At 43.0% G+C, this 18,422-nt stretch overlaps 1 protein-coding gene across 8 annotated transcripts in view; it reads right to left on the bottom strand.

Moving 5' to 3' along the window:
- The window catches only part of LOC126178950 (AF4/FMR2 family member lilli-like), a 483,718-nt gene that overhangs the window by 202,494 nt on the left and 262,802 nt on the right, over nt 1-18,422 (bottom strand). For 2 of the 8 annotated variants that reach the window (XM_049924577.1, XM_049924576.1), the window contains one exon: nt 13,517-13,599. The exons of the other annotated variants lie outside the window; for them this stretch is intronic. In XM_049924577.1, coding sequence (XP_049780534.1) covers nt 13,517-13,537 — 21 coding nt within the window. In that variant the 5' untranslated portion in view covers nt 13,538-13,599. The remainder of the gene's footprint in view (nt 1-13,516; nt 13,600-18,422) is intronic. 8 annotated transcript variants of the gene reach the window in all.

The following is an 18,422-nucleotide window of genomic DNA, read 5'->3' as shown; positions in this document are numbered from 1 at the left end:
ATTTAGCAGCGTGAGCAACACTACAATCATAATAAATTTTTGACCTTTAGACTGAAGCGCTAAAAAAACTGATGTAGACATTCGTATTCAAATACAGAGAATGTAAACAGGCAGAATATGGCACTGCGGTCGGCAAAGCCTATATAGATCGGTTACTGCTGCTACAATGGCAGGTTACCAAGATTTAAGTGATCTTGAACGTGGTGTTATATCGGCGAACCATCGATGGGACAAAGCATCTTCGAGGTAGTGAAGCAGTGGGGATTTTCCCGTACGACCATTTCACGAGTGTATCGTGAATACCAGGAATCTGATAAAACATCAAATCTCCGACATCACTGCGGCTGGGAAGAGATCTTGGATGAACGGGACCAACGGCGACTGAAGAGAATCGTGTAACGTCACAGAACTGCAACCCTTTCGCAAAGTGCTACAGATTTCAATGCTGGGCCATCAACAAGTGTCAGCGTGCGAACCATTCAACGAAGCATAATCGATGTGGGCTCTCGGAGCCCAGGGCCCACTCGCGTATCCTTGATGACTGCACGACACAAAGCTTTACGCCTCGCCTGGGCCCGTCATCGACATTGGACTGTTGATGACTAGAAACATGTTGCTTAGTCGGACGAGTCTCGTTTCAAGTTGTTTCAAGCGGATGAACGTTTATGGGTACGGAGACAACCTCATGAATCCATGGACCTGCATGTCCGCAGGGGACTGTTCAGGCTGTGGTGAAGGTTCTGTAATAGTGTGCGGCGTATGCAGCTGGAGTGATATGGGACCCCTGACACGCCTAGATACGACTCTGGCAGGTGACACATACGTAAACATCATGTCTGATCACCTGCATCCATTCATGTCCATTGTTCATTCCGACGGAGTTAGGCAGTTCCGGCATAACAATTCGACACCCCACACATCCAGAATTGCTACAGAGCGGCTCCAGAAACACTCTTCTGAGTTTAGCGACTTCCGCTGGCCACAAAACTTTCCAGATAGGAACATTAGTGAGGCAGTCTGGGATGACCTGCAACGTGCTGTTCACAAGAGATCTCCAACCCGTCGTACTTTTATATATTTATGGACAGCCCTGCAGGTTTCATGGTGTCAGTTCCCTCCAGCACTACTTTAGACATTAGTCCAGCCCATGCCACGTCGTGCTGCGGCACTTCTGCGTGCTCGCGGGGCCCTACACGATATTAGGCAGGTGTACCAGTTACTTTGGCTCCTGAGTGTAGATAATACGTGAACATGTTTTGGAATTTTATTGAAAATCCCAAACTCAATACATTGTTATTACTGAAAACATTACTGGAGAAAGTCAGCGTTGAAAACAGAACATTTGAAATTAATTATAAAACAGTCTAGATCGCAAAGGCCCGTTTATTACAAGGTGACCGGTTTCGATCATCACATGATCATCTTAATACCTTCCAAACTGTAATATGGCACAGGGTATAAATTAAAGGGATGCATGAAAAGAAGTTAGCTATAAAATTAGAGAATATAGATGTACCCATACTGATAGACAATGGAGGCGCCGCCTATAGCTGACAGGTTGATATCAGTGCCAGCTGGTTAGGTTAAGTTGAAAGAATTATGTACAAAAAGCTGTACTTATTAGTAAATAAAACAACAAAATTAGGTAGATAATTTTAGAAGAAAGAACAGCTTGTGAATGCAGCTATTGTAAAATGAATATACTAAGAAATATAAAAAGGAAACAAATAAACATTGCATTCGTTGTATACAGGTTACCGTGTAGGGGCACGGATAAAAAATAATTGCAATGTCATTGGTTTCTATGGAGACGCTGGGCGCCGTTCCAAAGTTGTAGCAGGGAGGCGATTTCCAAAGAGATGGCGCTGAGTATCGATAGGTGGTATCCAGCAGACAACATTCCATAGATGTATAAAGTAATTGTTTCCTATGGAGACGGCAGACGCTGATTTTTGGCGATTTCCACTGAAGCAGCCACAAACATCGATAAATGAAGCGTAGTATAGAACGCTCATAGTTGCAGTTCGAAGATATAAAGAAGCGGTATTTCTTAATGTATGTATCGATTTATAGTAAATAGTTGTTGATTGGAACATGCTAGCAAATAATAACAAAAGTGGTATGAAAGGCTAGCAATATTAAGGAAAAAGATGTTCCTATACTTCTAAATTGTGTAATGTGATAACTAGAGAAAAATAGTCATGTCATAAATTAATTAATCATGATAATTCCACGATGAAAAAGTAGAAATTAAAAATGAAGTACTATTAATAACCTAATGTATACAACGTAATGACGTTATGTAAATATATAAGAACTTAAAATGAAATTAGAGAAAAAATGTCCTTAGCCATTATATTTAAATGAAGCACTATAATATGGTCCACAATAAAAAGAGTATGAAAAATGATATGTTATCGTATTGGAACACGTGAGGCAATGCTGACCTTACGACTTATCTTAGAAGAAAGATTAAGGAAAGGCAAACCTACGTTTCTAGCATTTGTAGACTTATAGAAAGCTTTTGAAAATGTTGACTCTAATACTCTCTTTCAAATTCTAAAGGTGGCAGGGGTAAAATACAGAGAGCGAAAGGCTATTTACAATTTGTACAGAAACCAGATGGCAGTTATAAGAGTCGAGGGGCATGAAAGGGAAGCAGTGGTTGGGAAGGGAGTGAGACAGGGTTGTAGCCTCTCCCCGATGTTATTCAATCTGTATATTGAGCAAGCAGTAAAGGAAACTAAAGAAAAATTCGGAGTAGGTATTAAAATCCATGGAGAAGAAATAAAAACTTTGAGGTTCGCCGATGACATTGTAATTCTATCACAGACAGCAAAGGACTTGGAAGAGCAGTTGAACGGAATGGACAGTGTCTTGAACGGAGGATATAAGATGAACATCAACAAAAGCAAAACGAGGATAATGGAATGTAGTCGAATTAAATCGGGTGATGCTGAGGGAATTAAATTAGGAAATGAGACACTTAAAGTAATAAAGGAGTTTTGCTATTTGGGGAGCAAAATAACTGATGATGGTCGAAGTAGAGAGGATATAAAATGTAGACTGGCAATGGCAAGGAAAGCGTTTCTGAAAAAGAGAAATTTGTTAACACCTAGTATAGATTTAAGTGTCAGGAAGTCGTTTCTGAAAGTATTTGTATGGAGTGTAGCCATGTACGGAAGTGAAACATGGACGATAAATAGTTTAGACAAGAAGAGAATGCGGGACTGCTACGGTCGCAGGTTCGAATCCTGCCTCGGGCATGGGTGTATGTGATGTCGTTAGGTTAGTTAGGTTTAAGTAGTTCTAAGTTCTAGGGGACTTATGACCTAAGATGTTGAGTCCCATAGTGCTCAGAGCCATTTGAACCATTTGAACCAAGAAGAGAATAGAAGCTTTCGAAATGTGGTGCTACAGGAGAATGCTTAAGATTAGATGGGTAGACCACATAACCAATGATGAAGTATTGAATAGAATTGGGGAGAAGAGGAGTATGTGGCACAACTTGACAAAAAGAAGGGACCGGTTAGTAGGACATGTTCTGAGGCATCAAGGGATGACAAATTTAGCATTGGAGGGCAGCGTGGAGGGTAAAAATCGTAGAGGGAGACCAAGAGATGAATACACTAAGCAGATTCAGAAGGATGTGGGTTGCAGTACGTACTGGGAGATGAAGAAGCTTGCACAGGATAGGGTAGCATGGAGAGCTGCATCAAACCAGTCTCAGGTCTGAAGACTACAACAACAACATCGATTTTTACAGTTATAAAATCAAAACATCGCAGTAAGAATTCGGTAGCAGACCGTCAAAAAGCTCAAAGAAATGTTTGCCTTGTGAAGTCTAGCTGTTCGTTTGTAACGGATAAAGATTTGTTTTTGTAATATGAATGAATTTCGATTTTTTCTAATGTATTAAGAAGTAGCCCTTTAGGTGCATTATGTAAAGCTTTCACGTTGTCAGAAATACAACCCTCAGAGTGATTATGTTTATCAAGACGCTGATCAAACAACAATTTAGTACATGCAGAACCAGTAGTATGCTCTCTGAAACATATCAACAAGTGAGGCCAGTTTGTCCGCTATATTGTTTATTGCAGTCGTTGCACAGTACTTATAGATGCCAGAATTTTGGTATTTTTTAGATTCATCCATTTTATACTTCAGTCTTTTTGTAGGAGGTTGTTAGTGGTAGGATAAGGGCGGGTAAGAGTACGCGCCTGGTAAGAGTTCGCAGTGGCATTTTCTCTACATTGGCAACTCTGACCGACAACGAAAAACTAGTCAGCTGTTGGTTCTATATTGACACCATCACATGTAATCTTGGAGAACTGCACCAGATTTTGTTGTTTGTAGCAGGTAAATATAAGTTTCTGTTTCAAATTATGTAATCTTTAAGTTGCATATCATAACCAATAAGCACTGTCTACGTACGTACTAGAAAATAAAATTATTTGCCAAAAGAATCAGCGTTCTGTGAGGAACAAACCATGTCACGACAAACAGCGGAGCCAAGCAGAGACTTCCAGTCGTGATATTTTTTTGAACTGTATTCGCATCGATTAAGAGTGCGCTGTAACATAGCGGGGAAGACTACACGGGTAGTCTCAACCCCCCTCCCTCTTCGTTTCTAGCCATTACTAATCCAGGAGACCCATCAGGCGGACAGATGTGAGTGCTTTGTTTCGAGCTGCATATTCTAGTGTAGACGCAATCAAAACAGCTGAAAAATCCTTCGAGTGAACGGAAATATTCCCGTTCAATCCGGATGCCTTCATAGCAAAAGACTTTGCTCCATCAGAAGTCACTGAGAGAGCCGAATTTACAACAACTCAAGAAGGCAAACGAGTTCAACAGGAGCCCACGGACAAATGCTGCTCCTCAGTGACAGATGGTTCAGAATGGCTCTGAGCACTATGGGACTGATGTCATCAGTCCCCTAGAACATAGAACTACTTAAACCTAACCGACCTAAGAACATCACACACATCCATGCCCGAGGCAGGACTCGAACCTGCGACCGTAGCGGTCGCGCGGTACCAGACTGTAGCGCCTAGAACCGCTCTGCCAGCGCGGCCGGCCTGACTGACAGAGACCGCCGACAGCGCCTTAGACCGCTCTTTTTTTTTTAATCTCATTTTGTTCGTTTTTGTTTGGTTGCATCTCCTCGGTGCGGACGTCGCAAGACACCCGTTTCAGTCGTCGTTGATCCATTTACTCAGTTTTCTTATTGCAGAGGGCCATCTAACCCTCTGACCGAACACGCTGAGTTGCCGTGCCGGATATAAATATAAATATATATATTTCCCCATTTTGTTCGTTTCATCTGCTCGGTGCGGACGTCGCAAGACACCCGTTTCAGTTCGTCGTTGATCCATTAACTCAGTTTTTTTTTTTATTACAGAGGGCAGCTAACCCTCACCGCTCGGCTAATCCCACGCGGCGATGAAGACAATTTGAAGCAAGACTCATGTGGGCAGATGAGATTCTTCCATTGTTCTGTAGTCTAGGTTTTATGGCCTCTGCACCAAGTTTTCCTGTTACGGGCATCTGCGTCACTGATGTGTGGGTTTGGAATTGCAGCTCGCCCTGCAATGCCCTGCTTATGGAGCTCCCTTGGCCGTGTTGTTGTTTTGGTGTTGACATGGTTCGCGAGTGTGACGTTCAGTTCTGCAACGACTTTTGCAGCTGTCACAATCCTCTTCAATTACCGTCCGTCACGATCACTCAACACACAGGTTCGTCCGCGTTGTGACTTAGAGGATGGTGCTTTTCCGCTTTCCCAGTATAAAGTACAAATCTTCGATACCGTGCCTTCTGCAACGCCAAGCACTTCAGCTCCTCGCTTAATGAAGCACCCGCCCCACAAGCTCCAACAATTTTCCCACGTTCAGATTCACTTGGATCTGACATAAGGCACTCACTGATACATACAACACAGTTCTGTTCACGACTGAGGACATTGCACTGGTGCCGTTTCGTGGTCAAATACAACAGCGCAACCTGCAGGCTTGGCTACCATCTGCATTTATGTACAAGCATGCATTTATCGCAGCTTTTCCACATTTTTTGTACAATCCCTGTAAGTGGAGCAGCGGCGAATGAGGAGTCATTCCGGTGACGACACAGGCCGCAAATAGGCAAATACACTGATATACGCGACTTTGACAAAGGTCACGTTGTTGTGAACCGACACCTGCGAAAGAGAGTCTCGAAAAAGGTGAAGATGTTCGGCAGTTCATGTGCTACTGTCATTAGCATCTATGGAAAGCGTTTGAAGGACTGTGAAATTACGAGCTGGCGACCATGTGTTGGGCGTCCACTTTTGATCACATAACGTGGAGGTTGACGGCTTGCCCGTTCTGAAAAGCAAGACAGCAGCTACGTGTTCCCACGTTAAGTAAATTACGATTGCAGTGGACCGTAGATCAATGGAGACGAGTCACCTCGTTGGATGATCACGTCTGTTGTTACACCATATCGATGTTCATCTCCGGATTCGCCTTATACAAGCGGAAGACTGTTTGAAACATGCACCGTGACACAGGCCAGTGAGGACAGTCTTATGCTATGGGTGGGGGGGGGGGGGGACATTCAAACTGGTTCAAATGGCTCTGAGCACTATGGGACTTAACATCTATTGTCATCAGTCCCCTAGAACTTAGAACTACTTAAACCTAACTAACCTAAGGACATCACACAACACTCAGTCATGGGGACATTCACCTGCGCTTCCATGGGACCTGTTGCAGTAACTGAAGCCACAATAACACATCCTGACTCCGTGCGTATTATTGCAGACCATCTCCGTTCGTCGATGCTTAGTCTTTTCCCCGACGGCGATGGTATCTTGCAACAAAATAACTGTCCGTCACTAGGCCAGAATCGTGCTACAGAGGTTTGAGGATCATGATAGGAAACTCACATTGATGTCCTGGCCACCAAATTCGCCTGATGCGAACCCAATGGAACACACTTGAATGGTGCAATCTCCTTGCGCACAAACCGCCGGGCCGTAACTTACGGGAATTGCGCGACCTGTGCATAGAAGTATGGTGCCACCACATACCACCACAAATATAATGAGGACTTGTCGAATCCACGCCACTCAGAATCGCCGCTGTATTGCGTTCCAGAGGTGAACGATCACGCTATTAAGCAGGGGTCATAATTCTTTTGCCTCATCAGTGCGTGTGTAATCGACCTAGCAGGCTGAGTTTGTAGATTTCTCGAATTTTACAGACGTAGTTGTATGCATCCGTATTATATCCTTACAAAATTCTTATGTATCTCAGAAAGTCTTGAAGATGTTTAGCACTTTTAACGAGCGGCAACAGGACCTCAAAATTAATACAAACTATGTACTGAACTGAGGTGGACGAAAATAAACGTTAATGTTTGACTGCAGCGCCGCAAATCATTAACTGGAATCACTCACGACCGTTACGTCTCACGAGCGTCAGTCATTAATCAAGGAACATCTATACGTATTGTATTAATGATGCAATGACCTCACCACACCTGGTAACAGAAAATGAAGTTACCAGACTGAGAAAAACCGAAGGCATCCTAAGAAAGTGTATTTCTCCCTCCAATAAGGCCGCTGAAACATCTCTTTCTGGTAACTAACTACTCTTTGTGTATAATAAAACAATACATTCTCCGTTGTAGGCTGTTTTGTGCTTTGTTAAAGTCGTGCTGTTAGATCATTTCGGCCGTGAGCCATTATCAAGCATCTTTGCTATGTCATGTATTACATATCGCGCTCATCACATTCTTTAATGTCACATACATAAAACCAGAAGTCGTAATCCATCGTAACATACTCTAAGTGCACTCTGCAGCACTGATGAAGTACGACTTCTCGTTTTATGTACGTGACATAAAAGAATGTGATGAGCACCGTATGTAATACATGACATAGCAGATGTTCTTGACAATGGCTCAAGGCCGAAATTATCAAACATTATTATTATTATTATTATTATTATTATTGTTGTTATATTAACATGAAGCACTGAGTTGCTGTGGAACCCACGGAAGCAAAATCTTCACTTTTTGTGTAGCTTTATTTAAGACGCATTTTGCCTTTCATTTATCTTCAATCGGCGTAACACTTTTATATCTTCGTAAAAACAACATTTTTACCACTTGCATTTTTAACGCTGGAGCAGCATTTTGTTCTGTAACTTCTGGTTCCTTTTTCTGCCTTTACGTGCGACCACAAACAGTTTTAGTTTTCGTACTCGTGGTCTACGGGTAGCGACTTTGAGATTGAATCAACATCCAGGTCCTGGGTTCGAACAGAGCCACTGCTTAAGTTTTGAATAAAAATCATCAGCTAAGGCAGTCGAAGACTTCCGGCCAAGAAATCACTCTCGTTCTGCCAACTGCCTTGTCAAAGAGAGCTTGTGAGGGGACAGAGGTTCGAAGCACAATCTTGCACTTACGATGGGAAATGCCCCTAAAAGGGGGGAGAATTAGATACGATCAACCGCATTAGGTTGTAGAAGACAATGAAAACCAGTGCATTAAACACGTAGTGTGTATCCACGTAGTCATATGCCTTGTAATTGAAAAAGTGTCATGATGTTCTCTCCACTGGCAAAAGATCCCGGGAGTGGACTGTCAAAGGGGAGGTTACCATGAGAAAAAGATGGAATAACCAACGAAGGTGTTGATGGTTATAGACACAACATTGCTTTATCAGTAATCTACGGAAGCCTGTTCATAGGTGTTGGTTACTGATGGGATAATGTATACGATTGGAGTACGTCCCCGCAGTGTCAGTTAAGATCTGAAGATAGTGTACTGAGTACTTAAACTGGTTGAAATATAATAAAGAATCAAAACGACGGCTTTAGGTATTTCATTTTATTACTCAGCAGAAAATGTTATAACGGGAGTAAGAATAGTTATGAAGAGGAAAATGAGGTACATGGTGAGTTACTGTGAACAGTTCATTGATAGGGTTGTTATCAGATTCGACAGCAAACCAACGCCGACAACTGTAGTTCAGTTGTACGTGCCAGCGTCGCAAGCAGAAGGTGAAAAGATAGAGGAAATCTATGAGGATCTGAGTTGTTAAGACAGTATACGAAAACGTAATAATAATGGGGGATTGGAACGCGGTTGTAGTGGAAGGAATAGAGGAAAAGGTTACGGGAGAATATGGGCTTGGCAGTAGGAATGAGAGAGGAGAAAGACTAACCGAGTTCTGCAGCAAATTTCAGATGATAATAGCGAATACAATGTTGAAGAATCACAAGAGGAGGAGGTATACTCGGAAAAAGGCCGCGGACACGGGAAGGTTCCAGTTGGCATCACGGTCAGACAGATTCCGAAATCAGATATTGAATCACAAGGCGTACCCACGTGTAGATACACGTTCAGATCATAATTTAGTAATGATTAATAGTGGACTGAGGTTTAAGAGAATCATCCGGATGAGTCAGTGTGGAAGGAAGTGGGATACTGTAGTAATGAGCAATGATGAGACGCGTTTGAAGTTCGTTAAGGATATGGTTACTGTGATAAAGAATACCACACGAGAAGTGGATATCTCTAAAAAAGATAATCACAGACGTTGGACATACTAACATAGGCACAAGGAAGGTAAATGCGAAGAAAATATGGCTAACAAAAGAAATACTTCAATTCATCGATGAAAGAAGGAAGTACAAAAATGTTCAGGAATACAGAAATACAAATCACTTAGGAATGAAATAAACAGGAAGTGAAGGGAAGCTAAGGCGAAATGGCTGCATGAAAAATATGAAGGCGTAGAAAAAGAAATGATTGTCGGAAGATCTGACTCAGCAAACAGGAAAGTCAAAACAACCTTCGGTGAAATTAAAAGCAAGGGTGGTAACATTTAGAGTGCAGGAGGAATTGCACTGTTAAACACAGAGGGAAGAGCAGATAGGTGGAAAGAGTACAGTGAAGGCTTCTATGAGGTGAGGGCTTGTCTGACGACGTGATAGACAAAGAAATTGGAATCGATATGATAGACATAGGGGATCCAGTATTACAGTGAGAATTTGAAAGAGCTCAGGAGGACTTAATGTCAAATAAGGCTGAAGAGATTGATAAGATAACAACGGAATTTCTCATATCAGTGGGAGAAGATGAAACCAAACTACAATTCAAACAGGCGTGTAGAATCTTTAAGACTGGCAAAGTACCATCAGAGCTTGGGACAAAATGCCATCCCCACAATACCGAAGAAATCAACGGCAGGTAAGCCGGAAAACAATTGCACAGTTAGCTTAATAGTTCACGCATTCGAGTTGCTGACAAGAATAATATACAGAAAAATATAAAAGGACAGTGAGGATCTATTATACGACGATCAGTTTGGCTTTAGAAAAGGTAAAGGCACCAGAGAGGCAGTCCTGATGACGCTTTTGGTACTGGAAGCAAGAACTAGTCTAAACTTCTTCCGAACAGGCCATGAAGGCCCAACGGTACCGACCGGCCGCCGTGTCGTCCTCAGCCACAGGCGTCACTAGATGCCGATGTGGAGGGGCATGTGGTGAGCACACCGCTCTCCCGGCCGTATGTCAGTTTACGAGACCGGAGCCGATACATCTCGATCAAGGAGCTCCTCAGTTTGCCTCAAGGGCTGAGTGCACCCCGCTTGCCAACAGCGCTCGGCACACCGGATGGTCACCTGTCCAAGTGCTAGTCTAGCACGGCAGCGCTTAATTTCGGTGCTCTGACGGGAACCGGTGTTATCACTGCGGCCTGGCCGTTGGCCACCGGAAACAACTCTGAATGAACATCAAGCAAAGTTTATGGATTTGTCGGCCTGGAAAAAGCATTCGACAGCGTCAAATGCTGCAAGATGTTCGACATTCTGAGAAAAATAGGAGAAATCTGTTGGGAAAAGACGGGTAATATACAACGTATATAAGAGCCAGAAGGAAATAACAGTAAGAGTTGAAGACCAAAAACGAAGTACTCTGTTTAAAAAGGATGTAAGACAGGAATGTAGACTTTCGCCCCTTCTGTTCTATCTATACATCGAAGAAGCAATGACAAAAATACGAGGGTTGGAACTTTAATAGTGGCAACTATTTATTTACAGCTCTTACAAAATAGATACGTGTTTCATAGTTTTACTGACCTTCAAAGTAGTCACCAGCATCGTGTATAACCCGTTGCACAGCGACGTGGAAGTCGTAGGATACTCTTAGCAGTGCCAGTTGTGTTGACAGTTCGAGCGATGCGGTCTATTGCCCGACGAATTTGTAGCAGTTTTGAATCGAATGCCGTGAAGTGTTTCCTACAGTTTAGAAATCGAGTTGAACTCACGAGGGCTTAAGTCGTGGGAGTGCAGTATGTGGTATAGCACTTAGCAGACCCATCAGTCAAACAAATCAGTAACAGCTTGCACTGAACGTGCTTGAGCATTGTCCTGCAAAATGATGGTCAGGTCCTGCAAAAAGTGTCATCACTTCTGTCTCTATGCTGTTCATTTTTGGAACACAACCTACGACCAGCTTAGAGATCCACATACAAGTTATGCGATGTCTTAGAATCGTGTGGGCGAGGTCAGGAATCATGTGGGCGTGTATCGCGGAAGACTATTTGCTTGGGCCCTATATGTTGCCTCCGCGACTCAGGTGGCCAATGTACAGACAGTTCTTGGAAGAGAACCTGGTAACATTATCGGTTTTGCAGAAACAGAAAGTGCAACGTTGACCCACACTTCCGGCAATCGACAGATCGGCCGGAGGGACCTTTACATCGGCCTTGAGGATCCGCAGACATTACTCCACTAGACTTCTTTCTGTGGAGCTGCACGGAAACCTAAATGTATTCTACCCCCGCGGACTCAGAAGAGGAGTCAGTTGCAAGACTACCTGAAGCGAACACACGCACACCGCGCCACACATTTCCCATCCAATACGGGACCCCTCGCTAAGGCGTCACTGGCTCGGCGCTAAAGTTAATAGTGTTCACTTTGAATAATTATTTTCACACTGATTGGAATCATAAAAGACTGAAACATTTTAAATATTGTTTTGTTCTCAGTCACAACGAATGACCTGGATTCTACGTATTCACTGCAAGATCTGGTTACTTACCTAAATATGTTAGTTGTCCTCATAATCATATCAGTCAATTTACGTGTTAAATTTTTGAACACCCCTTATGAGAGAAACGTCGTCATTCTACGTAAATCAGGATACTTAATTTACCATATGCCAGGTTCACTTGACGCACGAGTTGCACAATAAAGTATTATTAATAGCAGGTTTAGATGGCGTACGAATATTTTCCTTGCATCGTCCCCAAGAGGCCGGGTGCGCCCGTTTCATTTGTTACATCACGGAAAAACCCTAGGCTGTTTAAGCGAGTCAACCTGAATACTTAGTGCGGCCGTCAGAAGCTATGGGGGCGGACGTATTGACGTCAGTACTTTCCCCATTTCTCCGTCACACGCAACACGAGAATCTTATACACTGAACCTTCCCTGCGCAGATAGGGTTAGCAGTGCACTACAGTCACGCAACAGATTTGATCACGTGGAAGAACTGCTCCAGGTCGAAACTGAATTTAGAGAGATCTCAGACGTATGCATAAATTTGTTGCTTGTGTAGCTGAATGATTGTGTTGCCGTGAACTTGTATTCTGCAAATACATATAATGCTTCGTGGAGTGTGTATTATTAGAAAACGAGCGATAATAGGGTTAGGCAGTAAATTTTAGAGAATCAGCCGACGTTTTACTGTGACTACTCGTAATGGGAAAATAAAGCAACACAGAAAATATAACAGACATCCTTCTAAAACAGGCACGTCGCGTCGCTTCGCTACAACACATCTCTGACAAGAGTGACAAAATTACGTCTTGTCCGAATGCCTTATGTAGGGCTTCCTTTGAAAGGAAAAGGACTTATTCTTGAGTCTTAGAGAATTGTTTTTCGAAGAAAGTCCATTGTATTTCCCTATGGATGTATTAGAAAAATGACAAATTGGTTGCTAAATTACATGTGCGTACAAAGTGGAGCATTCAAGATTGCGCACCTTGAAATCAGTGTCAATGAATAGTACGAGGCGAGTTAAATGAAATGCCTCGTTTTTGATCGATAGTTAAGCAAACAGCATAATAGTATAATCATTAGGAACACACATACAATTGTTTACAAAAATTTTGTGCTGCGTCACTGCTGCAGTACTCTAAGCTGTCTGCGCTTCGTTAAAAGTAATATCCATCACCAACACTAGCAACCTAAAAGCGGTTATTTGTTATTAGACTGTGCGCTTAATCTATTTCTCTAAGGTTACTTTCAAACCAGTGTTACGTTTGTGACTGGAACTGTTTTCTAAACTACGTTAGTATTTCACACAGGAGCACCCTCATCTATGTAGGCAGACCGTGAAGAGCTAGCCGAGTCTACAAGGGTTACGGGGTTATTTACGCTACGACGCCCAAGGTAGGGCGCGCTAGCAGGACCCAGCCCACAGCCGTGGTTAATTGCGGCCCACACGCCGGACAGGCAACTCACCCACGAGTCGTGGTTCTCCATGGCGCGCGGCTGAGGCGGCTGCGGCCACGGTCTCAACACGAGCCGCCGGCGCCGCCGCGCTCCTGCCACAGACGAAACAGCCAACAGGTTACACTCGGCCCCGCCTCAGCTCACAGCTCGGTTACCACACAATCGTAGTCATCTTCCTCACGTCCGTCGCATTTTCACACATAGAGAATGAAACTCGTTCAGGCTCGCACAAGTGAATAAACACGCACATGTAAATGTAATATGCAGCATGATCAAGTTGCCCCTAGCGCTGGGTTTTATGCAACCCGTAACACCTTCAAATATTACACACAAGATTTTCATTTTCTCTCACTCACCATGTTCAAACCATCAGTCCTACAGAAAAAACGAACAGAATATTTCTGTGGGAAATGTAATTTATTTAAATTTTGTACGGGGATACATTAGAGGCCGTATTTTTCGAATTATTGAAGAAATACGTACAAAAGTGACCTTCAAACGTGTTTTTCTTGAATAACTTGAAAACTCCAGCGAAAACGTCCTCCAGTACAAAATTTAACGACAATAAACTTCCTACACAAAGGTCCTGTTCTTTTTCTGTAGGATTGATAGTTTGCACACTGCGAGCGAGAGAATACGAAAATCTTGCACTTGGTATTGGAAGACGTTACAGGCTACATAAAACCCTTTGTAGGAGCAGCTTTATCACCCTGTATGTAGCACAAGTTTACATAATAGGTACAGTAGTAACTATAATAGAATGACGTAGTTTGCTGGCTCGTATGGATGCTGGCTCGGATGGATGCAGGGTGACGTAATCATATGCAGTCACAGCATACTACTAACCACGAAAATTACACTTTACAAAAACATTTCACAAATAGCTTAAAGTCGACCTACCCTATCATAACGACGAGGGATAAACCTCTGGACTTCAGGACATGTAAACGCGAGGAATAAAAACCGAAGTAAATTATACAACACATGCATAAAAGAAAACTTAAAAATCTATAAGAAGCAAAAATGTAGAAGTGTTTTTACAAAACGATCACTAGTGGTTTTTTTGTAAATAAAAGCGAAGTGCTTCTGGTGCAAAACATTCTTAAAATGGGGTACGCTTGAGATAGAAAACCGAAACAACTCTCGAACATAACAGCTACTGCAGCAGGTGGCCATGCAAACAAATCTCTTGAAATTATTTTGATCTGACGAATTCAACAATCGCGACTTCAGCAGTTACATTTAATGCCAGTACAGCCATGTCGACTTCATCAGTGTGTTCGGAAAGGATACCCCACTTAAGTGACGCATTCACGAGCACAGTTATGCCCGGAAGTTGAGAGACTTGCAAAAAAGTGTTTGTGTGTAATGACTAAATCAGTAATGACGTTCAGTAAAGGAAGTAATCAGAAATGAATATCTTGTAACTGGTGCGAGTCGGAACAAGACTGAATACTCACGGTACGACACTTAGTCATTACTTTTTTTTATTTCAATTTATTGCCTTTCCGGTCTTGCCCACTCAACCGTTTCAGAAATAGAAAGGCGATACGATAGCGTATAGGAGACTAGTTTCTTGTCAGTTACGGCAATACGAACGTAAGGAAAACACAACCCACAGTCCCCTAGCGGAGAAAATCCCCGACCCGGCCGGGAATCTAGCCCGGGCCACGCCAGCTTGCGATCTAGCGCGCTGACCGCCCAGCTACCAAGGCGGACTAGTCGTTCCTTCCATAGCCCTACAGCCGGCACGACGCAGCTCCCTGTTGTTGAGTAAACATGGCGTAACGGGGCGGAACCTGTCATATCTAGCACTTCCACCGCTTGTTTTCGCGAAAAGGATGACTAATAACGATAACAAGCGTCATATCATTACGGCTCTTTTCCCAGCGGTTCTCGAATAGCCAGTAGCAAACTACACATCTGCGTTTTAAAAAATCCATAAATTCGTCACTACATCGGTACATAGCATTGCGAGCATTACTCATAAAACAAAATACGCTTACCTTACTATCACGTTTCGAAACACTCAGTATTTTCAGCTGTCGTGAAATATATTACCGAGTAACGAAGAGGACGAGAACGGGCTATTTGGAAAGCAACGAGAGTAAAGTGAGTGAGGGTTTTGTAGACTGGTAATTACAGCGCGCGGCAATTATAGTGGTAGCGAGCAGCGCAACAGCGAGATGGCCTGATGAGAGGAAAGTGGGAAGAGCACACGACTGCCAGCTGCCACCTGTTACCACCACAGCGTTGTCGCTTGTCTGCATCTCAAGCACGAGGAGCCCGAAAGTCACCGATGAAGATGATCTCTTGCACACTGCGAGCGCCAGAATACGAAAATCTTGCACTTGGTATTGGAAGACGTTACAGGCTACATAAAACCCTTTGTAGGAGCAGCTTTATCACCCTGTATGTAGCACAAGTTTACATAATAGATACAGTAGTAGCTATAATAGAATGACGCATGTTCCAACGCGAGCAGCAAAACTCCAGAGCAGCCGTGGTTGCATCTGTCTTGAGTCCGCCCTCACAGATTTGTCATCGAGGTTTACTCCCACATATACACTATGTGATCAAAAGTATCCTGTTACCTGGCCAAAAATGACTTACAAGTTCGTAGTGCCCTCCATAAAAAAATGTTCAAATGCGTGTGAAATCTTGTGGGACTTAACTGCTAAGGTCATCAGTCCCTAAGCTTACACACTACGTAACCTAAATTATCCTAAGGACAAACACACACATCCATGCCCGAGGGAGGACTCGAACCTCCGCCCTCCATCGGTATTGCTGGAATTCAGTATGGCGTTGGCCCACCCTTAGCCTTGATGACAGTTTTCACTCTCGCAGGCATACGTTCAGTCATGTGCTGGAAGGTTTCTTGAGGAATGGCAGCCCTTTCTTCACGGAGTGCTGCACTGAGGAGAGGTATCGATGTCGGTCGGTGAGGCCTGGCATGAAGTCGGTGTTCCAAAACATCCCGAAGGTGTTCTGTAGAATTCAGGTCAGGACTCTCTGCAGGCCAGTCCGTTACAGGGATGTTATTGTCGTGTAACCACTCCGCCACAGGCCGTGCATTATGAGCAGGTGTTCGATCGTGTAGGCCTGTGCTGTGATAGTGCCACGCAAAACAACAAAGAGTGCAAGCTCCCTTCATGAAAAACACGACCACACCATAACACCACCGCCTCCGAATTTTACTGTTGGCACTACACATGCTGCCAGATGACGTTCACCGGGCATTCGCCATACACATACCTTGCCATCAGGTCGCCAAATTGTGTACCGTGATTCGTCACTCCACACAACGTTTTCTCACAGTTCAATCGTCCAATGTTTACGCTCCGTGCCCCGCGCGAGGCGTCGTTTGGCATTTACTGGCGTGATGTGTGGCTTATGAGCAGTGGCTCGACCATGAAATCCAAGTTTTTTCACCTCCCGCCTAACTGTCATAGTATTTGCAGTGGATCCTGATGCAGTTTGGAATTCCTGTGTGAAGGTCTGCATCCATGTCTGCATCTTACGATCCTCTCCATGCTACTTCAAATTTGTTATCAGGAGCTAATAAGATGAAAAGTAAAAGTAAAACAGCGGCGATGGAGTGTAGTCGAATTATTTCAGTTGATAGTGTGGGAAATTGAGTTACAAAATGAGACGCTAAAAGTGATAGACGAGCTTTTCCTATTTAGATAGCAGGATAACTGACGACGGCGGAAGTAGAGAGAATATGAAATATAGACTTGCAACAACAAGAAAATTATTCATGAGCAAGAGAAATGTAGTAAATGCTAACACAAATTTATGTGTCAGAAAACCTTCTTTTTAAAATTTTGTAATGTAGGCTTATACAGAAGTGAAATATGGTCAAAATACGATACAGCTATTAAAATAACAGAAAATATTCTTAAACTTAGCTGATGGAGCTACAATTGCCGGAAACTGCAATTAAATTCTCCTGATTTTATTATCCCATGGTCGATTTCAAGGAGTCTAACCTCATAGTCAGATGTAGCTGATAGATATGATGGAATCGATGCGCGGTATAGTTATCTCAGGACCATCTCTTAGTGACATCAGTTGCCCAATAACGTGCATTATCGAATCGGTTACTTGCAGCTGGTTCGGCACTGCACATTACTGAAGGACATGATTCTATGTTAGTGCGACATAGTCCTAAAATGAACAAGCCGCATATCGGTTCATTAAATACAGGAAGGCCGGTTGGTATCGGACAAGAGCTGTTTCTGAACTTTTCTGTAGCTCCACTGCCATGTGAACTGTGGAGGAACAACACTTCTAACGTGATTTTGAATCGAAATAACTGTGCATTTTGGGGTGTAGCTAGTGAGTTTTTATGTGCACAGATATAAGTTTGGAGTCTTGTGTTGTGTTTGCAAGTAAGTAATATACTGCATTTTTTATTGTAAGCTGTGACAATATGTACCCCAACTAAGGACACTGGGGACTGTAAACTGGCACAGCAGCACGTTCGGGTTGTGTCGGACAAGACAATTCTAAGTTGTACCGGAAAAAACAGGTAGCATAAAAACATAAATGTTTATGGTTTTTATCTTTAAGAAGCAAAGACGGAGAAGTCAAGATATAAATGGGAAGAAAATAGAATGAACGAAAGCGTAGAAAACCTCGGGTTCTTGAAATGACAATCAGGAAAGCGAGCGAGAAATGCTGAGTTCCAAGACGCACATTAACTGATAGACTTAAAGCGTTACGGAAAAGCGACGAGGCAGCCGTGAAATCTGTTTTAGGAGATAATAAATTCTTCTCGAGAATATTCAGTAATGAACAGAAAACGGTACAGAACGAGCATGGTAAAAAGCCGATTTCTTAAATCTAGTGTACAAATATGCAGAGCAACTGAATATAAAGCATCTGTTCAATAAGACAACAATGAAAG

The sequence above is a fragment of the Schistocerca cancellata genome, chromosome 1, assembly GCF_023864275.1.
Source record: "Schistocerca cancellata isolate TAMUIC-IGC-003103 chromosome 1, iqSchCanc2.1, whole genome shotgun sequence".
NCBI classification, from domain to species: domain Eukaryota; kingdom Metazoa; phylum Arthropoda; class Insecta; order Orthoptera; family Acrididae; genus Schistocerca; species Schistocerca cancellata.
Note: the sequence above shows the minus strand (reverse complement) of the source record. Positions and strands in the feature narration are given on the sequence as shown.